At 37.7% G+C, this 25,416-nt stretch overlaps 2 protein-coding genes across 9 annotated transcripts in view; both read right to left on the reverse strand.

The window, feature by feature from the left end:
* Positions 1-2,405: 2,405 nt before the first annotated feature.
* Positions 2,406-21,010, reverse strand: cacul1 (CDK2 associated cullin domain 1). Of its 7 annotated transcripts, none has more exons than XR_012388970.1 (10): positions 20,745-21,010; positions 16,004-16,130; positions 14,251-14,353; positions 11,157-11,252; positions 10,966-11,068; positions 9,570-9,659; positions 6,979-7,117; positions 4,161-4,326; positions 3,890-3,956; positions 2,406-2,628 (listed from the first exon to the last, which is right to left on the reverse strand). XR_012388970.1 is itself a non-coding variant. In XM_003199759.7 (8 exons), exons 1-8 carry the CDS (start codon positions 20,875-20,877, stop codon positions 4,287-4,289), a joined length of 831 nt encoding a protein of 276 aa, XP_003199807.2. In that variant the 5' UTR covers positions 20,878-21,010; the 3' UTR covers positions 2,406-4,286. The 7 variants fall into 7 exon arrangements, 1 of the variants encoding a protein (XP_003199807.2); XR_012388969.1 differs by having other exon boundaries at positions 4,033-4,326; XR_012388967.1 differs by having other exon boundaries at positions 2,406-3,956.
* Positions 21,011-25,344: 4,334 nt separating this feature from the next.
* Positions 25,345-25,416, reverse strand: part of sirt1 (sirtuin 1) — a 17,687-nt gene continuing 17,615 nt past the window's right edge. For both annotated transcript variants that reach the window (XM_001334404.8, XM_073920340.1), the window contains one exon: positions 25,345-25,416. This exon is cut by the window's right edge and continues 592 nt beyond it. The gene's annotated coding sequence lies outside the window, so the exon portion shown is untranslated.

Genomic DNA, 25,416 nt, shown 5'->3' on the forward strand with positions numbered 1-25,416 from the left:
CAGGCTCCAGCTCTTTCCAGCCTGGTTTTAGCTGGTCAGGCTGGGAGATGACCAGCTAAAACCAGCCTTTTAGCTGGTCATTTTTCAGCCTGACCAGCTAAGACCACGCAGGAAATGGCTGGAAACCAGCCCGGAAATGGACAAAACCCCTCTAAAACCAGGCTGGTCGACCAGCCAACCAGTTTAAGCTGGTTTAAGCATTTTATTTTTTATTTTCTGCAGGGAGGAACCATATGAAATTGAAAAAAGTCACATTAAAGTTTCACTGGCAGATTTTCAGCGGCTGAAAAACACTAGCTGTGCATATAGGTGAAAAATAATTTCTTAAAGGGACCGTTCACCCCAAAATGAACATTTACTCGATATTTACTCAAGTAAACATTTGAGTTTCTTTATTCTGTCAAACACAAATAAATATATATTACAGACCTGAAACTTGCCTTTAGTACTTATTCATTGTTGCTCTTGGTTGTGTAAATTGCTTCCTTGTCCTCATTTGTAAGTCGCTTTGGATAAAAGCGTCTGCTAAATGACTAAATGTAAATGTAAATGTAATATATTTGAAGAAAGCTGAAAATGTGTGACCATTGACTTGATAAAATGTGGAAATCGTGGAGTTTGCATGTTCTCTCCATGTTAGTGTGCTCCGGTTACTCCCACAGTCCAGCACATGCGCTATTGGGGAATTGTTGTAGCTGTGAAATAACTCAAATCATTCAGTGCAGGGATATGGAACTGTAATGCGCTCAAAACCTGCCGGAACTACTTTAGCTGTGCTTTATTTGACAATAACTAAATACCTTAAGGCTGGTGCACATGCTTTTCGTGTACGTTTATCGTCAGTGTTTATGAGACGTTTTTCCGTATTCAAACCCAAGCGATTTTCACTGGCGTCAAGCAGAAGAGTTTGCAAAATCACTTCTTGACGTTAGATGGCTCTACACAACTTTAAGTTTCTCACACCAGCTTATAACACAGAAGGAAGAGAGGAAGTTCACACGCTTGTTGGTAAAGTTACTGGTGACTTGAACAAGCATAGATGGTTCAAGCAGCAGCTCCAGTTCTTGCAATGAAGAAATGATTATTGTTCACCAGTGCAATAAGCAGCTCCACGTTCATATCGCCTCAGGGCATCTTCAATGTGCGCTCGCATTGACAGTTTCGCGCTTGAGCACCTACAAGTGCTGTTTACGGTAACTTCAGCAACTCCGTGCACAAAAACCAAAGTGGCACTCTGATTGGTGGAGAAGGTTTTGACGTGCCGCGTCAAAAAAAAAAAAAAAAAAAATGAGGCATGTTTTTTTTTTTAAAATGACACTTTTGCGCGTTGGTGTGCACGATCACATGGTGTGATCTTTATTTAGTCACGAGGTGTTAAACGTCAACGGAAAACGCGAGCAAAAATCGTCTCGTCTTTAAAGTGATCATCAGCCAATCAGAATCAAGCATTTAACAGAAACCAAAGGAGGTCTGATGGAAGCAATTTCAGCTTAGCTTAGCATAGATCATTGAATCAGATTAGACCGTTAACAGTGTCTAAATGTGAAATAACTGAAATCATTCAGAGCAGTGATATGAAGCTGTAATGCACTCGAAACCTGCTGGAACTACTTTAGCTGTGAAATTATTTTTTAAATAACAACACACCATAAAATGTTCATCAGCCAGTCAGAATCAAATCAGCAAGTCTGACAGGACTGTAATGGAGGCCAGTGAGGTTAAGGGGGTGGGGGGCAGGGGGAGTGAGTGTAACGGAGTCCAGTTAGTAAGTGCTGTGCAGGTAAACCTCACTCCTCTGACCTGTGAAGAAGGTGCTCTGGCGACAGATGCTAGAGGCCTATGGTCTTAAGCCTTCTTGTTAGACCAAGCGAATCCCATGCGGAAGGTCACCGGTTCGATCCCAGCTCAGAGCAGGTTGTGTGGTGTAGGACCGGTGGTGTTACAGGAGCACTTTAAGCTTAGCTTAGCATAGATTATTCAATCAGATTAGACCATTAGCGCCTAACTGTAAAATAACTGAAATCATTCAGTGTAGTGATATGGAGCTGTAATGCGCTCAAAACCAGCCAGAACTACTTTAGCTGTGCTTTATCTGACAATAACCAAACACCATAGAATGCTCATCAGCCAATCAGAATCAAGCATTTACCAGAAACATAAGCAGCTCTGACAGAAGCACTTTTAGCTTAGCTTAGCATAGATAATTGAATCAGATTAGACCGATAGCACCTAGCTGTCAAATAACTGAAATCATTCAGTCAGTTTAGTGATATGGAGCTGTAATGCGCTCAAAACCTGCCGGAACTACTTTATCTGTGTGTTTATATTACAATAACCAAACACCATAGAATGCTCATCAGCCAATCAGAATCCAGCATTTAACATATGCACACTATAATGCACAATTCTTGTTTCAGTGTCATGTTTTTATTCCAGATAAATTAGTAGCAGCCCTTTATATTACACCTACAGTTCAGATGTCTGTGATCTGTGCTGTTTTATACAGACTAGTTTGATTCCATATTCGATTTGTAACATTTTCCCAAATATTAGATGGAAAAGAACAAACTAAATCAACAGTTGTTGTCATAGATGAACGGTTTACATGTCACTTTTCATGTAAAAAGCCTAAAAGAGAGAAACAAAAAAGGCGAAGAGCCAAGGCACGTCATTATTACATCAGATAAGCCTCAAAACTGTTAAAACTACACTGTGAAAATATCCGTATTTAATGATTCACAAGTGTTTTGGGTTTATTTACGGTTGTAAGTTGCATTATAGGATGTTGACCTCTGCTCTGTCCACTTTTGGTGTAGAAAATTTAACTCAACAGCTTAAAGTTACTTTTATTGACATTTTAGTGGTCTAAAATGATATAATGTATAAAAAAACAATAATATCTAGAGAAAGGAGACCATCCCCCATGTTCAGTCGTGTATGGGCTGTAAAGGTGTCAAAGTTTACCATGGTGCATTGGAAAAGCAACCTGCTGCAGCTAACACTATTGCTGTGTCCTATATATAAAGTAATCACAAGAAAAATGGAAAAAATAAATAAAAACTATAAAAAAAACAAATAAAAAAAAAACAGAAGGAAACCAAACATAACAAAAAACTGAAAAAATAAAATAAAATAACACCAGCAAAAAACAGAGAGGCAATAAATAAATAATAAACACCAAGAAAATTTATTAATTAATAAAAAAATAAAATAAAAAAACAAAAACAACCCGCCCCCCAGAATAAAAGAAATCTATCGAAAAAATTATTAAATAAATAAATAAAAGGAAAATGGGAAAAAGGTGAAAAAATAAAATAAAAATAAAAACGGAAAAATAGTTTTAATAAAAAAAGGGAAAAAAACCTAAACAAAAAATAAATACAAATAAAGTAAATAATAAAAAACCCTAAAAGGTTGAAACACAAAAGAAAATAAATAAATGAAAAAACAAAACAAAATTAATTAATTAAAAAATATACAGCCCCCCCCCCCCCCCCCCCCCAAAAATAAAAAACTGAAAAAAAAAAAAATCAATCAATCAAAATAAAATAAATAAAAAACTATTTAAAAAAAAAAAACAAAAAAAAAAAAAAACCTGAGAGATTGAAACGAAAAAGAAAATAAATATTTTTTTATAAAAAATACAAATAAAAAAACAAAACAAACTCACTTTTTACAACCTTTCCAAGGTTAAAAGGTTGTTGCAAGAAAGATCAAGTTCCCATAATGCAATTCAAAAGCAGAAATAAACCATTAAACAACACAAAATGTATCACAAAATACGGAAAATGCAAATTTACAGATATATTTTCTACAGCGTACAGTATTGATGCTAAAATAAATCAGATGCATTTTGAATTAAATATCTAGATATCTGCATGTTCGATACCTTCTTCAATCCATGATTACATAAACAATCTGGATGCAGAGAACTCAAGCCTGAAACCATCAGCTCTCTGAAAAAACACAGAAGATTTCACTCAATCATGTGAACAAATCAAGAAAAACAGCTTTCAGAGTGGAGAAATCAACCTGGAATATGAGATTCGCACAAACTCAGTCTCTTTCTGACTACTGAGAAACCGAAGCGTCCCTGCAAACACACTGAAGGCCTCAGAAGTCATGCTCTATTAGTGAGGATCCCAGAGGACTGTATTAACCCATGAAGTGTTTTTTTTTTGTGATTGATGCTGAGGGAGTTTGTGGAGTAGCACTCAGGTGTGTTTGTGTCTTTAGCACAATGAAATGGTGTAAAACAAAACAAAAAAAAAAATTTCCATTCGCCGTCAAGATTCTTCACTTGCTCGCTTCCTGGACTGATCACCCCTGAAAAACAAGCGCCAGCTCAGGTTAGTCAAGTTATTTAGCATCATCTACACAAGCATAGAAATGTTATATTTCAAACATACAAACATCACACACACACACACACACATACACACACACACACACACACACACACGCACACGCATGCACGCACGCACCCACGCACACACACACACACACACACACACACACACACACACACACACACACACACACACACACACACACACACATACATATACATACATTAATGAACGAATTAATTAATGAACACATAAAAAATATAAAAAATAAATAAAAAATAAATAAAAAACGGTTAAAAAAATGAAAAGAAAGCAAACAAAACAAAAAACAGAAAAAATAAAAAAAAATAAAAAAAAACACCAGCAAAAAACGGAGGTACAATAAATAAATAATAAACACCAAGAAAATTAATTAAAAAATAAAAAATAAAACATACAAATAAAAAAACAAAAACAACCTGCCCCCAGAATAAGAGAAATCTATCAAAAAATTAATTAAATAAATAAAAGGAAAAAAAAGGAAAAAAGTGAAAAACAGGTGAAAAAAAGAAAAAAAATAACAACAGGAGAAAAAAACTGGAAAAAAACTAAAAAACTAAAATCGAAATAAAGTAAATAAAAAAAAAACATTTAGAAAAAACAAAAAAACCCTAAGAGGTTAAAACGAAAAAGAAAATAAATAAATAAAAAAACAAAACAAAATTAATTAATAGAAATTTTTTTTAAAAACATCACCCCCCCCAAAAAAACTAAACAAAAACAAATTGAAACAAAATTTTTTTAAAAATAAATCGAAATAAAGTAAACTAAAAACTATTTTAAAAAACACACAACAAAACCCTGAGAGATTGACACGAAAAAGAAAATAATTACATATATTTTTTTAAAATAAAAAAATAGAAAACAAACAAAAGAACAAAACAAACAACCCCCCAAAATAAAAATAAAAAACTATCAAAAAATAAATAAATAAAAATAAAAAAACTCAGATGGGGAAAAAAAAAAAATGTAAATAAATTAAAAAATTTAATAATTATAATAAAATAAAAAAGGGAAAGACAGAAAAAACTAAATCCAATAAATACATAAAGTACATAAATAAAAAACAACTTTCAAAAACAAACAAACAACCCTGAGAGTTTGAAACGAAAAAGTAGAAAAAATAAAAAAATAGATAAAATAAAAAAATTATATACATACATATACATATATATGAAGAGTTTAGATGCAAATAGCTATTTTCTCAGACTCTTGAGTGTAGGCTCAGAAATTTTACTTTTATAGTGACAAATAAGTTGTTTTCATTGCCTTTAAAGTGAAAATTCTAGATGGCATTTAGAGGTTTTTGCATCTGAACTCTCCATATATAAAAATCAAAAAGCTAATGGCTCTTTTTTATTTGGATGTTGTTTTTCTTTATGTACTTATTAAATACCATTTTTATCTTCTGTATATAATGGATCATATAACTCTCAGTAATGATTTTAAATCACACTGAACTGAGCTAAACTGATTCATTACAATCTACATTGTAAAAGCGCTATACAAATAAAGCTGAATTGAATATGGTCATTCTAAAAGTTCAATAAAATGTATTGAGTTTTGGAAATCACCAAGAAACCCCCACTCTGGGAACCACTGGTGCAGGCCCGGATTGGCTAATCGGGAGGACCGGGAGAATTCCCGGTGGGCCGGTCCGTTTTTTGGCCGCGAGGGCCGGTGTCCCTAGCTCCAGAATCGGTTGCTCTCAGCAGTCACACTTTTTAAAAATAATTTATTTATTTACTTGACCACAGCCTTCTTATTCATTATTTTACCGCAGGTCTGCTCTTTTTATCTATTTTCACATAGCCTCGTGAGCAGGATGCAAGTTAATGATGATATAACGAGATAAGTCGCCATTAAACGTGCAGTTGTTGTGGTACAGTGGTTAGTACATTAGATTATGACGCGGCCAACCTGGGTTCGGTCCTCGTCTGAGTAACAATTTTTTTTTTTTTTTCATTTTTATTGTTAAGACATAATACTGTAAGGGTTGTTGAACATTTGAAGTTCTAAAAGTGCTGTTTTCTCAAAAAAATGACGTGATAGTTTAATTAGAAACTGAATTGGAAATAACCTTATTTTAATATAGTCAGTGGTGAACTGAGGTGGGCCGGTCTGAGGCTTGAAACTCCAGGGCTGAAAAAGAGTCCCACTCCGGCCCTGCACTGGTGTAAAGTAAGATTACACTCAAACTCCTGTAACCGAGTAGATTTTCAGGAGTTTCTCTTAAGTTTAAAAATAATATTTACTTTTACTTGAGTGCATTATATTAGTGCTGTATCCGGAACTTTTTACTACACTATCACCTTTAAAACAGCCGTCACTACTTTAAATGTTTATTTTTTCTTGTATGGTACATGCTTTTATGAATTCTTTAATAAATAGAGTGTCGAAATGAACGCCAAACAAGGCGGAGTTCAAGAGCACACCCACCGATTGCATGAAATCAACAGATCAATGGGAGCTCAAAGGTGTTTGAGGCTAAATTAAATCCCGCCAAGAAGTTCGCTTTGGTGACCTTGAGTATGAGTGTTCAGTAGTCTTACACCACTGTATATAAGGTAAAGTTTGCAGACAGTTTTACCTGGAGAAACCATTCTGTGAGAGCTCCATCTGCAGTTTCTGGTCTTGAGCTGCATAAAACGGCAGCTGAGATTCGAGAGCAGGAGGATTAATTTGGGGAATGAATCTAGAAAACAGAGCTGGAGCAAGAGGAACCCAGTCTAGAAACAAGGAAAAAACAGCAGATTAAAGCAGACATGAACAGACTGACGGAAATCTCCATAAATAGATCATGTTGGGTCAAACTTGTTAAAGACTAGCCTAGAGTGCTGTCTGCTGTTAAAAACTAGCTTAAAACACTGTCTGCTTTTAAAAACTAGCCTAGAGTGCTGTCTGCTGTTAAAAACAAGCTTAAACACTGTCTGCTTTTAAAAACTAGCCTAGAGCGCCATCTGCTTTCAAACATTAGCCTAGAGCGTCATCTGCTGTTAAAAACTAGCCTAGAGCGCCATCTGCTTTTAAACACTAGCCTAGAGCGTCATCTGCTGTTAAAAACTAGCCTAGAGTGCCATCTGCTTTTACACACTAGCCTAGAGCGCCATCTGCGTTTAAACACCAGCCTAGAGCGTCATCTGCTGTTAAAAACTAGCCTAGAGCGCCATTCGCTTTTAAACACTAGCCTAGAGCGCCGTCTGCTTTTAAACACTAGCCTATAGCGTCATCTGCTGTTAAAAACTAGCCTAGAGCGCCATCTGCTTTTAAACACTAGCCTAGAGCGCCATCTGCTTTTAAACACTAGCCTATAGCGCCATCTGCTGTTAAAAACTAGCCTAGAGCGCCATCTGCTTTCAAACACTAGCCTAGAGCACCATCTGCTTTTAAACAGTAGCCTAGAGCACTATCTGCTGTTAAAAGCTAGCCTAGAGCGGCATCTGCTTTTAAACACAAGCCTAGAGCGCCATCTGCTTTTAAACACTAGCCTATAGTGCCATCTGCTGTTAAAAACTAGCCTAGAGCGCCATCTGCTTTCAAACACTAGCCTAGAGCGCCATCTGCTTTTAAACAGTAGCCTAGAGCACTATCTGCTGTTAAAAGCTAGCCTAGAGCGGCATCTGCTTTTAAACACAAGCCTAGAGCGCCATCTGCTTTTAAACACGAGCCTAGAGCGCCATCTGCTTTTAAACACGAGCCTAGAGCGTCATCTGCTTTTAAACACTAGCCTAGAGCGCCATCTGCTTTTCAAAACTAGCCTAGAGCGCCATCTGCTTTTAAACACTAGCCTAGAGTGCCATCTGCTTTTAAACACTAGCCTAGAGCGCCATCTGCTGTTCAAAACTAGCCTAGAGTGCCATCTGCTTTCAAACACTAGCCTAGAGTGTCATCTGCTTTTATACAGTAGGCTAGAGCGCCATTTGCTGTTAAAAACTAGCCTAGAACGCCATCTGCTGTTAAAAACTAGCCTAGAGTGCCACCTGCTTTTAAACACGAGCCTAGAGCGCCATCTGCTTTTAAACACAAGCCTAGAGTGCCATCTGCTTTTAAACACGAGCCTAGAGTGCCATCTGCTAGCCTAGAGTGCCACCTGCTTTTAAACACGAGCCTAGAGCGCCATCTGCTTTTAAACACAAGCCTAGAGTGCCATCTGCTTTTAAACACGAGCCTAGAGTGCCATCTGCTGTTAAAAATGGCCTTAACTGCCGTATGTGTTTAAAAACTAGCCTAAAGCACCGACTGCTGTTAAAACTAGTCCATAGCACGGACTGCTGTTAAGAAATAGCCTAAAGTGTCATCAGCTGTTAAAAACTAGCTAAGAACTAGCCTAGAGCCCCTGTCTGTTGTTTAAAAACAAGCCTAAAGCGCTGGTGGTTAAAAAATAAAGTGCAATCTGTAATTAAAAATATAGTCTAGAGTGCAATTATTTGCTGTAAGAAAAATTTGCCTAAAGCGCCATTAGCTATCAAAACTTACCTAGAACTAGTCTAGAGTACCATTTGGGTAAAAAAAAAATAGCCTAGCGCGCCATCTGCTGTTCAAATTAATCTAGAGTGCCATCTGCTGTTAAGAAACTAGCCTAGAGCGCCAGTCTGTTGTTTAAAAACTATCCTAGAGCGCCATCTGCTGTCAAGAACTAGCCAAGAGCACCAATCTGTTGGTTAAAGACTAGCCTAGAGCACCAACTGCTGGTTAAAAAAACACGCTAAAAGTCTTTTTTGTGGTTAAAATCTAGCCTAGAGCACTATTTGGGTATGAAAAAAAAATTGCCTGCAGTGCCATCTGGTTTGAAAAATAGCCTAGAGCGCAGTCTACTGTTGAAAACTAACCTAGAGCATCATCTGGTGTTAAATATTAGCCTAGAGCGCCATCTGGTGTTAAATATTGCCCTAGAGTGCCATCTGCTGTTAAAAACTAGCCTAGAGCACCATCTGTAGTTTTAATTTCACAGTCTTTAAACACCATCCAAGAGTACGTTCTGCTGTTTAATTTTATGAAAATACTATGATAGTCAACAGCACCCTGTTTGCCACATTCTTCAAATAAATCTTCCTTTGTATTTAACAGCAGAGAGGAACTATAAAGTAATAAATGGTGACAGAGTTTTCATTTCTGTGTGTACTATAACATAAATGTTTGACAACATTACACACACAAAACACTTCAGTGAATTATTCTCACCTGGCCGAAGAGTGTAAAGGCCTTTCACAACACTCTCCATAGTGGATGGATTGACTTGAAATGGCATGGAATGAGCCTTTTTAAGAAGAGCTGAGGAGGAAATAAACATTTACGCACCAATGGCAGCATCATATCCAATCATCAAATGCAAGAAAACAGTTTTTGTGCAGTAATATCACCAACAATGAACACAATCCATCCATAAATAGGGCCGTCACAATTATGAAATTTGGCAAATGATTAATTGTTTCAGAAATAATTGCAATTATGCAATGAATTGCCTATTATGGTGCTTAGACAAATTACAGTCTGTTTAGGGCTCATAAAGATATAATAGTCATAATATTCAGCCAAATATGAGTACTGTATATAAAAGTATAGTTAACACATTTGAACATTTGTGCATAATTGTAATTCTAATGATTGAAAATGAAGATACAAACTGACATTTTTGCAATACATTTTGAATATACACTAACCGGCCACTTTATTAGGTACACCTGTCCGACTGCTTGTTAACGCAAATTTCAAATCAGCCAATCACATGGCAGCAACTTAATGAATTCAGCCATGTAGACATGGTCAAGATGATCTGCTGCAGTTCAAAGCGAGTGTCAGAATGAGGAAGAAAGGGGACTTAAGTGACTTTGAACGTGACATGGTTGTTAGTGCCAGACGGGCTGGTCTGAGTATTTCAGAAACTGCTGGTCTACTGGGATTTTCACGCACAACCATCTCTAGGGTTCACAGAGAATGGTCTGACAAAGAGGAAATATCCAGTGAGCGGCAGTTCTGTGGGAGCAAATGCCTTGTTGATGCCAGAGGAGAATGGCCAGACAGTCACCAGTCACCAGGCACCAGTCAACAGTCACCACAGTCACCAGATCTCAATCCAATAGAGCAGCTTTGGGATTTGGTGGAACATGAGATTGGCATCATGGATGTGCAGCCGACAAATCTGCAGCAACTGTGTGATGCTATCATGACAATATAGAGCAAAATCTCTGAGGAATATTTCCAGTAGCTTGTTGAATCAATACTACGAAGGTGTGAGGCAGTTCTGGAGGCAAAAAGAGGGTCCAACCCGGTACTAGTAAGGTGTACCTAATAATGTGGCCAGTGAGTGTGTGTTCATGTATAAGATAATTGACAATTGTTCTGTAAGATGCCACTTTGCACCCTCAAATATTAAAGTAATCTGGCCTAAAACACACAATGGCATACAGTATGACATACAGAATTTAAAAGTAAATGTAAAAGTTGCGTGTGAAACAGTGCCTATACAGTTTCATTTACGTTTCCACCTTGTGGCTGTTAAAGGAATTGCAGCAATCACTATGATCTAAAATAAAGATTAAGCAATTGTAACATAAATACTCCTCATTTTCAGACTCACGCAGTAAAGTGGCGACGTGTTTCTCTGCTACATGATCTGAGAACAGCTTCATGAGATCGTCCCGCAGGTCTCGGTTTAGCTTTGCTTCAATGTAAAACTTGTTCTGTAACACACAGTAAAGAATAAAACGCTGACAAATCAATGCAGGATTGAGTGTCGTGTGGAAGTGACATTCAAAAACACTGGTTTACCATATAGATGAAGACAGGAACGATGCAGTGAAGAGCAGCTGTGTACCGACTCAGAGCTAGGTTGAAGTTTTCTATTAAATGTTCAGGTGGACTGGCCTGCAGATAAGAGGAGAAAACTGTGATTTTCCATTTGATTGTAATTTTCAGTCCCCTATGTTCAAAATAGTAATAAAAACTAGTAGTATTTATTTGGTATATATACATATTGTATTAATTTAGGCATGTGATATGAATTTTAAAAACAAACCAAAGTAGAATTACCAAAAATGTGCTATCAGCGCCCTCTCTTCGTTCATTCAGATGGTAAAGTTATAGTTGGTATCGTCAGCAGTACTCTTTCAGTGTTTAAGCACAGACCTTGGTCAAAATGATTTCTAAGTTACTTAGTTTACGTTAACATCACTACAATATTATGGGCTGAAAGATCTGCTGTAAATGCTGCTCTCAGAGTGTAAACATGTGAACACTGTAAGCAAACTATTACAGACCGTCGTGTTGAATTTTCGCCGCATTTTGTGACAGGATTATCTACACACACACGGCTTTCTGACCAACTGGGTGCATCTGAGTTGCCGAGAAATGCAGAGGCTTTTTTCTCTTATACGACATGCGGTATCAAACATTCCACCGTCATTAAACACATTAGCCCCTTTCACACGTACAGACCTTTCCGGAAAATTACCGGCAATTTTTCGGAAAGGTTGTATGTGTGAACAGGTCCTTTTTGAAAATACCGGTAAATTAGTTCTGGCTATTTTCCGGAAAGAGAAGTTGTAACATTACCGGTAATTTGCCGGAACGCTGCGCTGTGTGAATGCAGAAGGAAGATTGCCTGAAAGAGCGCGTGCACGTCTAGAACATGCTGACGTGAACGTCTGCTTTAGCCAATCAGAACAGTCAGACGCATTTACGTCCGCGCGGTTTATGAGAATAAAAGCCTTTGAATATTTTCCAAGACGCGTTTAGCTGCTAGATATTAGTCAGATAGCGTTTATATGTTCTTCTTAATGCCAACCGTGTAAATAATCATCGATAAGATGCTTATGATAAGCCGTTGTTTGTTTACCTTCAAGCTTTGCGTTTGCCCGTGAAACAGCCTGTGAGCGCCAGCTCACGTACACATTATGAACATCTCGACATGCGAAAGTGTTTCTCTATGTTTTCATCGAAGTTGTTCACAATACTGATCATCCACAGAGTCTGTAATGTAGTCAAATATTTACAAATACAAGCGCAGCCGTTTAAAGCTCATTTGTGGTGAATGATGTCAGAATTTACCGGTATTTTGGAATGGATGTGTGAATGCTCTTTTCTGGAAAAATTCCGTATCGTCCTCGCCTTTGTGAACAGCGCTTTTTTTGAATATACCGGTAAAGTCGTTCTGGAAATTTTCTGGATATTTACTGGTATCACTGTGTGAAAGGGGCTATTGTCTTTCTCCTCTGCGTGTGTGTGTTTTTTTTCCTCTGTCAGCAGCGCATGCCTAAATGGAAACTCACATTTTTATTCAAACCCTTCCCTTTATCCCTCCCCCGACACTTCTACCCAAACAGAGCTGGACACACCCACTTTCCTGACTTTTTCCAAACTAGAGGTGTGAAAACATCCTGCTGAAACGGGGGGTTTCATGGCCCTTTAAAACGATATTTTGTGACACAGTAAAGGAGTATTTTTAAAACCGAGCGGGTTTTCTCCTCCACCATTAGCGCTTGCTAGTTTAGCTGCAACGCATTCTGGGATACCTGAGCTTCGCAAGTTCGCACAAGTCAACTTTCAATGCATCCTTGGGTAAAGGGGTTGAGCAAGTACACATCCGGGAATTTGATCTGTACTTGGCAAGATGTGAACTTTGAATTGGAACAGTACTTCGGCGATGGCTGATGACGTTTCACGAGGACACAAGTGCAGACAAGAAACAGCTTAGGTCTGTCTGAGGTAGTGGGCGGGGCTAACAAAATTAACCACGCCCCTTCAGCTGTCAGTTTTGACAGTAATAAGGTGAGGAGGAGGAGTCTGTTAGGCTTTAATAATTCTCCCCGAACCCTTTTCCCAATCATTCTGAATGAAACGCCTACTTTACTACATCCAATCAGCTCGCAGTAGACAAAACAAGCCACGCCCACTGTTTTCTTCTTTAAGGGTGCTTTCACACCTGCCTTATTTAGTTCGATTGAATTGGACTAGAGTTCGTTTTCCCTTTTGGTGCGGTTCGTTTGGGCAGGTGAGAATGCAGCAATCCTACTCGAGTGAGCACCAAAAGTGGACCAAATAAGCGTACCGAGACCTGCTTGAAGAGGTGGACTCGGTACGCTTTCAAACGAACCCTGGAGCGGTTCGTTTGTGGTGAGAATATGATCCATACTAAAACAGGTCAAACCGCAAAAAGTACTGCGCCTTTTGGACTAATCCAGCTGCCGTAGGCTGATGCGCTGTGCATTATGGGATATGGAGGACAAATATTTGTTGACAGCGCTTTACCAACAGAGAGAGAGAGAGAGGGGAAAACATTACCTGATGGATCGTTGGTAATATTTCCGCAAGATGAGCATGTCGCAGTTTAGCTAAATTAATTCACGTCTCCTCCTGAAGTGACGAGCGATGCATTAAACACTGTTTTCCAGCCGCGGCCGCGCTTCATTCTCGTAATGTATAGTTTGTCTAAAGCAGGGATACAATCAGCCAGCGCAGTCATCCCTCCAGAGTAAAAGGTTTAGTTTACCTGCGGGAGTTCACTGGCATTTTCCCGCACGTGAATTCTGACCAATCAATAAGCAGTTTAGGAAATATGTTCAACAACATCTGGCCAATGAGAGATGTGGATTTTGTCAGATGACTGCATTTTGGTTTGTTTAAACTGGTTCGGACCAAAGCCAGCAGTGTGGTGTGAAAACGACCCAAAGACGGCAGAAGATGCAACAATGCATCATTTACTACCCTTGATCCAGACCAGATGAAGCGAACTACAGATGTGAAAGCACCCTAATACTCTGTTTCTCTAGAAACTGCGTCACACTATAACAAAATGGTCGCAGCTTCTGGTGCATGTGGACTTTAATACTTCAGTAAGCTAAATGTCTAGAGTGAATGTACAGACCTGTAGTTCAGCAGAGACCTGCTCCAGATGAGACGTGATCTTCCACATCAGGTCATTATAGAGCAACTCTGAATGCTGTTGGCACACGCACTTATAAACGTGACTGCAAGAGGACAAAACAAAGATGCATTTACTCATGGATTGCTGGAGTCTTTGATACTGGATTAAAGGAACACACGTGCGCACACACATACCACCCACCCAGACCGTTAGCATCACACTTTAAAATGACCAGAGTTTTGCTATTTTTTCTTATTTAACCACTTAAACTCTGCTGCTATTTGGGGATTTCCGCCTGGATTTTTGCCTACCCAAATTTAAAAGCTTCCCAAATCCACATGCAGAGGTGTAAATGCAAAAATGTGGTATAATTTTAAAGAAAACCCTTTGAATTTTCATAAAACACTATTAAAAATGTTTAAAATAACTGTATATTCCGTCTGTGTTATAATAAACACCTAAAAAAAGAGGTGCTTTTTGTATTTTTTTTATTTTTATAAACTCTAATTTGAAAGTGTACCTTTTAGGTTGTGTGTGGTCTAGTGTGCTGTAATTAATGTTGGTGGTTCCTGCACATGTCTGTAATCATAGGAAAAAAGAAAAATGTCTCCACCATAATCTATGCAAAAGTTATTGTATTCCAACTGATGAGAGGTGCTGTACAAGCCACAGGGAGCGATCACTGTTTTCATATTTCACTACTCTTTTGTTTGATCAAACATAATTCACTGTGTTTGGAGCACTTTAGACATATGAAAGGATTACTTATGCACATCACCTCAAAAACAGAGGAGAATGGCCCTGAAGTGCACAGCATAAGGTAAGAGATGACAGCTGTCTGTGCTATCTGGGGCTGCTTATTGATCATGAATGTATTGTTTACATTTCTGTGCCATGGAAACACCACGATTCATTCAACAACTGTTTGGCATATGAATATAATTCAGTAAAAAGAATGCTAGAACCGTATGAGCACCGGCAAGAGCTTTCATTTGAGCTATAACTTGTACATGTGTCATATGAAAAAATATGAAAACGAACCAATGTAAAATACCCAGCTCGGGTATCCAAAACACTGTGTATTTAAGTGTAAATAACTTTTATACAGTAGAATAAAAACCAAAGTGATGCATATGTGCATAACATATAGATTCTACACTTTCAAACAAAACCACTTACGGGGGTCTGGTGCAACGTTAGCCCTTTAAAGCGAAAGTCGATGTCGCCACAGACCCGGTAACGGGTCCGCAGAGTTTAAGTGGTTAACCTCCTAGGGCTTGATTATCCACATACGTGGACAGCACATTTGACCTCTAAAGTGGCTATTTAAAATACTTTAAATGTTTTATATTTAGTTACAGACAAACAGCGTCATCCAGCATCCATTTTGCAGCATATGAAATGTCCCAAACCCTATTTTTAACCGTCCAAAATAGGAAAAAAAACATGTTGTTTTGACTCTTTAATAGTCAAATCAAGTAAAAAAAAACAATGTTATATATGCATTAAAAAACGTCAGGAAAAAGTGTTTTACGTAAATTGGCACCCCGAGTCCACATATATGGACATCATCCTTCTCTAAAAGTACATCTTATCAAAAGATGATACTCCAAAAAGCCCAAATAGCAAAGAGAAATAAAAAATGCATGTTAAAAAAAACAGCTTGGGCCTTATGAGGTTAAAACTTGACTGCTCTGTAGTTACTTTGTGTATTAAGACCAACAGAAAATGAAAACAGGAGTGTCTGGCTGACCTGTAGATCTGCTCGTAGGAGATGGAGATGTGCTCCATTGGGCTCTGGGTGAGCAGAAGCTCGACGGCTCGCTCTAGTTTTGGCCAGTAAACCGTCCTGTATTCTTCAGCCGACATCGCATTCAAGACTGAACATAAGAACATCAGCAGAAGACAAACACAAGAAACACATGTGAGGGTTTTAGTTAAAGTATTTGCTAGGTGTGTAACGATACACTCAGCTCACGATACGATGTGCATCACGATATAATGTTCACGCTTCGATATGTATCACGATATTTGGAATAAAAACTGAAAATTAAACTGAAATGCAAATTTTTCCAAGTAAACTATTTTTTATGTATTTCTTTTGTTTCAACTTGTTAAACTGAACCTTCTTTTAGAAAATATATTAAACAGGCCTGTCTTTGGAAAATAAAACAATTTAAAAACTTCTTAAAAAATATTATTGAAATGACAGAGACAAAATTAAGGAACAATTTAAGTAAAAGTGCAAAAAAAAAAAAAACACGTTCTATTCAATTGAATTTAACAGTAAGAGCTTAAGGCTTTGCTTGGTCACGTGCGTTTTTTGTGTGCAAATAAAATCCACATTTCCAGGTATTTAATTCATATTTAATTAAATTCATTTAGAGATATCTCTAATTACAATTGTGACTAGTCAAAACTCATTTAGAGATATCTGCAAATATTTTTCAATGGAAGTCAATGGAGGAATATGACTAGTCATAATATATTTGCAGATATCTCCAATCTGATTTCGTACTAGTACAATTGTAATTGCAGATATCTCTAATTGTCATTCTGACTAGTCGAATTATAATTATGACTAGTCAAAATATAATTAGAGATATCTCTAAATATATTTATGGATAGTCAGAACAAAGGTTTAAATGCTAAAATAGCTTGCCATACGCGCGCGTCTATCATCCGCCCTCTGTAGTAACAGCTCGCGGTCAGCTCACGTCATGTGTGATTTTGCGGCGGGAACATTATATGAAGACAGAATGATATTTTAGGGTGAATTGTACCTTATAAATACAGTATGTGACTCTTTCAACACCATTAGGAGGTATCCCTGTCGCTGTGCAAAGTATGTAAATCACTGTGAAGACTTCTTTTTCACATTTTTTAATAGAAATTGATGTTTTTATTAAATCTCTTAGATTAGTTAATAATAAGAAAAGTGATAGATTTTTAGTTTTCTATGATAAATATTTTGGAAACAGCACAGATACATAAGTCCTCCTTTCCTCTTGCTGTATTTGTGTTATGTATATGTTTAATTTTATTTATTTATTTTTTCTTTCTTTTCTCTCTTTTGTTTCTCTTTTTATTTAATTTTTAAAGGGCCATGAAACCCCCTCGTTTCAGCAGGGTGTTTTCACACCTCTACTTTGGAAAAAGTCAGAAGTGGGCGTGTCCAGCTCTTTAGGGGGGAGTGTCGGAGGAACTAAAGTGGGAGGGTGTGGGAGTGTCTATTTGGGCACGCGCGAGTTTCAGTCAAAATACACACACATGAGAAAGTGATGGTGTTTAACCTACATGGACATCTGTAGTCCAATTATTTGCCAAATTATTAAATGTTGGACTTTAACAGCAGTTTGGCTCTTTCATTCAGGGAATTCATTCATGCCCCTCGCGACAAACGAGATATTTGATTCAAGGAACTGCTCTAAGCGTGTATTTTTCATGCAATGTTTGATACCGCACGGCGAATGAGAGAAAAAAAACCTCCGCATTTCCCGGAAACTTAGATGCACGGCAGGTAGCGTCAGAAAGCCGCGTGTGTTATTCCAGTCACAAAATGCGGTGCTATGTTTGCACTCGGTGCAATAGTTAACTTAATTCGATACGAACAAACTGAATAAACAAAGAGCACTGGTCGCTCACTTACCAAATCTGTAGAGACAGAACAATCAACAGCAACTAGAGCTGCGTCTTTATTAAGAGAAGACTAACGTTACAAGCGAATCCGGATTTCAGCGTTTGCAGATGAGAACAGCTCTCAGGTAAACAATGTTCCTCCTTAGACACGCAAGTTATTGTTGTCGAGCGTCGCGTACACTGTTAATCCACACGTGACTCCAGATGAGCTCTCACAGAGAGAAAATGAAAACAAAACTTCACTGCAGCAAACTATAAAAGCAACACTTCACACTTGTTTTGCCAACACAACGTGGCGTCTCTGTGGCGTAAACACGGTGACGCTAATGTATATTAATGAAGTTGCACAATAGAGCGCGCTGATTGGTTTGAACCAAGCCTTACTCATGCATTAATGCAGCACACTGTAAGACGTAATAAGACACACTCTGGCACAGACGTCCAGTCTGCACGCTGGAATACACGCTATTATCTCATGACCGTGACGCAGCTTCAAAAATTCGTTTCAAGCAGGAAGTACGAATTTGCTTGAAATAACGCAAAAACAACCAATTTACACTTTTTAGTGAAATATAGGTGTCCTAATAGTGTTTTTAGCAGTGTGGGACACATATATGACTGTCAACAGCTCAACACATGTGTTTTGCTGTTTCGTGACCCTTTAAAGTTTATATTGTTTATCCTGATCTGTTATTGTCATTGTGTTCTTTTGTGTAAATTGTTGAATTTTGTATGTTTGTTATTGAAGTAAATAAAAAAAATAAATAAATAAAAAAACATTTTTGCATCGCAATAAATCGTACAACGATAAATCGTTACACCCCTAGTATTTGCACAGAACTTTTCACAACACTTGGTGGAACCCTAATATGAACATTAAGTGATGTTTGGTATCAAATCGAGGGATTGCCGTGCGTGACCAACTTTGTGTGGTTTGATTTGCTCATGATATGTGCAGCTGGAATGACGACATGAAGTGACATATAAACTAATACATTTAATTTATCCAGTGTTTTTTTTAGAGACATGGTATCGATGTGCACTTTTTGTGAATTTGAGGAGGAATCGATACAAAAGCTGTTTTTTTTTTTTTTATGCACATATATCCAAATGTTTTGTTTTGATGCTGAATATCTTATTCAGGGTTTCTGCCGGTTTCTTCAAATCAAATTTAAGACGTTTAAGACCATTATGAGTTAAATTTTAGACTTATACAGGGCTAAACACTGAGGATTTTTTTTAATGGTCCAGTTATTTCTGTAAAAAGTTTTTAATGGAAGATAATGTAAAGGGATTTGTTGCTTTAGTTTTATTTCTCTGATTTTAGAGAATTTGCTGTAAAAATGTCTAGACTGTAAAAACAATTCTGGTTGCCTTAAAATTTTAAGCTGAATCAAATTAACCTTATGAGTCCATTGAACTTAAATTATGTTATAATGTTAAACTAACTTAAAAGAGCTTAACTATATAAAATTAAGTTAAAACATGGTAGGTTTAATAAGTTACAATGAACTAAAAACATATGCTGTCATGACTAATTGACCATATAATTGTTTACAGCGTAACAGCTGTTGTGAAGTGTGTCTCTTTGCAATAAAAAACTTGAATATAAAAAAACTGAAGTTTTGAGATGAACTATAGGTGAATGGATGTTGGCCAGATTGGGTAGCTTTACCTGGTCATAGGGAAATTAAGATTATTTTAGACCTACAACACAATATTTCAGGGAATTTAAAACTTTTTAAGGCCTAAAATTTTGTTTTTGACATTAAAGACATTTTGAGACTTTTTAAAACCCTGCAGATACCCTGTTATATTGAAACTTACAAAATTAAAAATTCAGTTTTCTTGTAAAGATATTTTTGTGATATACAATAATAATAACAACAACACTTTAAAGCAGAATTTGTTTATTAATTTAATGATATTATATGGTAGTACTATGTACCCAAACAAAAATGGTCCAATGATAAGCCCAATATTTATTTGATTAAAATTGATCCTAAGCATATATCGAAACCCTAAAGACACAAAAAATAAAAAAGGCTATAAGGATGTATGCAATTTTGGAATCTTTTTCTTCTTATTTTTTGTGTAATTTATATATCCCCTGTAATTTTATTTATATATTATTACTTTTTTTTTTTTTGGTTTGCTTTTATTGTCTACTGATCTTTTCCTTTGATGTGAAATAATAAGCATTGTATTCCTCATTTTTGCATGCTATTGATTTGTTATGAAATAAACAATAAAAACTTTGATTATTAGGTCTGAAATCACATGTAAATATGACTTCAAAACAACATCAGCACTATTTAACTGACTGTGAACAATGTTGTACTTGTGATAGTCACTGGCTGCTAATAATATGATTTCACTATATAGAATTTTCAAGGAATACGTTACTAAAATTAATAGCATAAGAAGAAATTCTGAATGTGCGATTATAAAAGGTTTTACCTCAATTTAAAACTTTATAGAATATAAAAATTAGGCAATTGATATGCATGTATCATATATATATATATATATATATATATATATATATATATATATATATATATATATATATAAAATTTAACTAAATACATAAAACCACAGTATTTTAAACTACATACAATTTAATTAAATAATTGAACATTAAGTAAATTAAAATTAATTTCCTATCATAATCAGACTAAAATCTGAATATATAATTAAACAACTCGTAATATGCATGTATCATAAATAAAATGTAACTAAAAATATAACAACATGACATTTTAAACTACATAAAATTAAATAAGATTAATTGACATTAAGTAAAGTAAATAAAAATGTAATTTAATATCATAAACTGAATCAGGGGCACTCACGGAACTTGGAGCCGGAGTTGAGCAGCAGCGCCGCGGCGGCAGAAGCGTCCGACTCGCAGGACTCGCTGCTGGAATCTGAATCCACACACACACCGCCCTGTTGGAGCTCCTGGATCTCTTGCAGCTCCTCCATCTCCTACACCCGCACACTGTCTAATCCATGCCCGGCCAGAGCCTCCACAGCTCGGGCAGACACGCGAGTTCACCGCCACACTTTCTCCGCTTATTTTGTTGTCAATCCGAGGAAAACTGCATCGCGGACTTCCGTTAAACGGAGGACGAGTCAAAACAAGAGTCCGCGTGTCAAAATTAGAGTCCTCGGTAAACAGAAAAACTACGCTCTGTTTTCAGCCAACAATAAACTTACGGTGAAAGGGTTATGTGTCTATTTTGTTTCATACGGTTGCTAAATGTAGTTTTGGTCACTTCCAGGCTGGTTTCCAACAATTTCCAGTCTGGTCTTAGCTGGTCAGGCAGGGAGATGACGAGCTAAAACCAGCTTGACCAGCCTAGCAAGGCTGGGAGTTCAGCCAAAACCAGCTATGTCCAGCTTAAACCAGGCTGGTCAAGCTAGTTTTAGCTGGTCATATTTCAGCATGACCAGCTAAGATCAGTCTGGAAATTGCTAGAAACCAGCCTGGAAATGGCCAAAACCCTTCTAAAACCAGCCAACCAGCCCAGGCTGGTTTATGCTGAATTTTTAAGCAGGGTAATTAACGTAATTAAAATTCAACCAGTTGCCCCGATTTTTATTATTATTCTAAATGATTCCAATTCTTCTAAGTTGCACAAGTATTAGGGATGTTAATATAATATAATATGTTATAAAATAATATAATATATTTTGAAGAATGTTGAAAACTGTTAACTATTAATATCTATTGTAGGAATATACTGTGGAAGTCAATGGTTGCCAGCTTCGGACATTTTTCAAAACATCTTAATTTGGTTTGTTTACATCTTTATTCAGGTTTGTGAAAAGTGGATGATGAATAAACGATGACAGAATTATTATTTTGTAGTGGACCGTCCCTTTAAATGCAACCACAAATGTTTTATAACGCTTTACATTTTTTATATGAAACAAATCAACCTTACAGTTACCTTTAACTTATATTAAACTGACTCAAAACAGTTTCAATGATTAAAAAAATTAAGTTGAAATATTATTAGCTCATTTTAATAGGTTAAATTAACATGAAATAACTGCAATAACTGAAACTTAACTCGCTTCATGGCACAGGCCGCAGCGCTGGGGGCGTGTCTATGACTGCTGTAGCCACACCCCCCTGGTGGAAAAGTGTCCATCCATCTCTCAGTTCACAAATTCCGCTATAACCTGAACGCACGCTACTGCTAGTAAAGTTAGCTTCATTGGCTGTATACAGCCGTGCATGATTAAGTAAGCTCAAATAGACAACAAGGTGCATTAGCGCTGCAGTGAGTTGAAAAAGATGTTAATTATTAACGTTGTATGTTTTAAATGTATGTATTCTGATAGCTAGCAATGTGTAGTAATGAAAAATGACAGCTGTTTACAAGCAAAGATGCTAATTAAATTGATCGGAAACTGTAATATTGCATAAAATATTTATAAATAAATTAATGATTCCCTCCAATAAGTTCAAGAGAACAAAATCATCAATTCCTGATAAACTGGAGCAAATATCAGGCAGAGAAATGTAGTTTAGAGCGGTGAGAGAAGTCACCGTGGTGTTTTTCCTTCTCTATAATTAAGTTGTGACTCAGAATACCAAGATGAAATGCAATGTGGTGGCTTTTAGAGGAGTGAGACGCTCTTTGGGAGCGCAGACGGATGCTCAAGAAAGTTCTGGAGGGAATAATAATAGAGTAATAATAATACTGAAGCACTGTAATGACAGACTGAAGGCTGAGATCTTTTACAATCAGCAAAACAACATGTCAGATCTTTTACAAAGCTTGTTTAAATCAAGAGTTATAATGAAATATTCCCAAAATGTGCATATAAAATAGGTGGATGGATATTAGCTATTAACTCAAGACTGAGCAGGAGAACCAATAATGCTTATATGCAGTAGTTATTATAATGCAAGTATAATGGGTGGGTCTGTGCATCATTTTAGCCCCACCCCCTAAAATTCTGAATACACAATTCAGTACTACACTCACCGGCCACTTAATTAGGTACACCTTACTAGTCTGGGTTGGACCCCTTTTGCCTTCAGAACTGCCCTAATCCTTCATGGCAGAGATTTAACAAGCTACTGGAAATATTCCTCAGAGATTTTGCTCCATATTGACATGATAGCATCACACAGTTGCTGCAGATTTGTCGGCTGCACATCCATGATGCCAATCTCCCGTTCCAACACATCCCAAAGCTGCTCTATTGGATTGAGCTCTGGTGACTGTGGAGGCCATTTGAGTACAGTGAACTCATTGTCATGTTCAAGAAACCAGTCTGAGGCCCCGTTTACACTAATGCGTTTTAGTTTGAAAACGCATAAGTTTTGCTACGGTTACGCCATCCGTCCACACTACGCCGGAGTTCTCGAGCGCCGAAAACGGAGCGTTTCGAAAACGCTGGAGAGGCCGTTTTCATTCTGGAACGCAGCTGCTCCGTCTCAGTGTGGATGATGGAAAACGGAGACATTTGAAAACGGAGGCGGGGCTGCAGACATTCGCCTCTCTGATTGGGGCTTTTCCTGAATATTAAGTAGCCTAACACGCACAGTTCAGTCCTGCATCTTCTCCGTGTAAGTTAAAACTTTGCAAGTTTGATCATGGCTGCAGTCTCTTCTTCTCAGTTTGATATGGAAAACAGACTATACCGAGGACACGGGTAAATCTTCAAAGGGAACAGTGTACTTTATAACTTCATTCACATCACCCTGGCTACGTTGTTTTACTTTCTCAACAATAAAATGTAAACATGATATAAGGAACTGCCTATTTTCATTTTAATATTAGCAACTAAACAGACAGCAAAAATGTTGAGGCGCCGTGCTGCAAATATGAGCGTCATCTTCACTGTGTGCATATTTATAACAAAACGGAGCCTACAACAACTGCCTCCTTTCAATTTCAGTGAAAATACGAAACACACCCTCTCTTTGCTGAATATCAGTTTTAATCGATAATGGCCATTATAAAAGTATAACATACAATAAGTTTATACATTATAGGAAATAAAGGCAAGCGATCAGTCAATATACAGAATGTACGTGGTTACATTAATCATTAACTTATCTTTGCGCTTAGCCAAAACACGTTACCTGAGAACAAGTAATAGATTCCAATGTCCAATGAATATGTCGTTAAATAAAGACAACAAGATGAAAGAAATATTCCGTTTAATAAATATAGTGAGGTTAGATCCAGCGGGAGATGCTTGATGAGAAGTCCGACTAGCACAGCTCTCATCTGGGTAGATTGGCTACAGCGCTTGCCTGAGAGTGTGTGTGTGGTCACGTGATGTGCGTTTTCAGCGTTTTGGTGTGGACGGAGAGCAGTTCAGAAACGCTGGGTGAAACGCGAGTGTGGACGCGGATCGTTTTCATTCTAAAACGCCGTTTTAAAACTAAAACGCACTAGTGTAAACGGGGCCTGAGATGATGAGCTTGATGACATGGTGTGTTATCCTGCTGGAGGTAGCCATCAGAAGATGGAGACACTGTGCTCATAAAGGGGATGGACATGGTCAGCAACAATACTCAGGTAGGCTGTGGCGTTGACACCATGCTCAATTGTTACTAATGGACCCAAAGCGTGGCAAGAAAATCTCCCCCACACCATTACACCACCAGCAGCAGCCTGAACCGCTGATACAAGGCAGGATGGATCCATGCTTTCATGTTGTTGAGGCCAAATTCTGCCCCGAGCATTCGAATGTGTCAGCAGAAATGGAGACTCATCAGAGCAGGCAACGTTTCTCCAATCTTCTATTGTCCAGTTTTGGTGAGTCTGTGTGAATTGTAGCCTCAGTTTCCTGTTCTTAGCTGACAGGAGCGGCACCCGGTGTGCTCTTCTGCTGCTGTAGCCCATCCGCCTCAAGGTTGGATGTGTTGTGTGTTCAGAGATGCTCTTCTGCAGAGCTCGGTTGTAGCGAGTGCTTATTTGAGTTACTGTTGCCTTTCTATCAGCTGGAACCAGTCTGGCCATTCTCCTCTGGCATCAACAAGGCATTTGCGCCCACAGAACTGCCGCTCACTGGATATTTCCTCTTTGTCGGACCATTCTCTGTAAACCCTAGAGATGGTTGTGCGTGAAAATCCCAGTAGATCAGCAGTTTCTGAAATACTCAGAGAAGCCCGTCTGGCACCGACAACCATGCCACGTTCAAAGTCACTTAAATCCCCTTTCTTCCCCATTCTGATGCTCGCTTTGAACTGCAGCAGATCGTCTTGACCATGTCTACGTGCCTAAATGCATTGAGCTGCTGCCATGTGATTGGCTGATCGGAATTCTGCGTTAACGAGCAGTTAAACAGGTGTACCTAATAAAGTGGCCAGTTTCAGCAATACATTTCTAGCGATTTTTAACGTGTCGTTGCTCACAATTCTCTTCTCTGGATTCTGAACATCAAAAACGACAGGAAAAACAAGTGAAAATCACCAGGTTGAGGACTATCAAACTTTACTGGGTATAAAAGTCTTCAACAGTAGGCTGAGCGGAGCTGCCAAACGTCTGC

This window comes from Danio rerio, chromosome 13 (assembly GCF_049306965.1).
Source record: "Danio rerio strain Tuebingen ecotype United States chromosome 13, GRCz12tu, whole genome shotgun sequence".
In the NCBI taxonomy this organism is placed as follows: domain Eukaryota; kingdom Metazoa; phylum Chordata; class Actinopteri; order Cypriniformes; family Danionidae; genus Danio; species Danio rerio.

What these genes read in the sequence shown, in the direction of transcription:
- cacul1 (XM_003199759.7), bottom strand. Translation starts at nt 20,877, where the DNA reads ATGGAGGAGCTGCAAGAGATCCAGGAGCTCCAACAGGGCGGTGTGTGT. An exon ending in TTCCTGTCTTCATCTATATG is followed by an intron (nt 11,069 to 11,156) that starts GTAAACCAGTGT and finishes TGTGTGTTACAG; the next exon opens with AACAAGTTTTACATTGAAGC. An exon ending in TCACAGAATGGTTTCTCCAG is followed by an intron (nt 4,327 to 6,978) that starts GTAAAACTGTCT and finishes CTTGTTTTTCAG; the next exon opens with GGGTGATCAGTCCAGGAAGC.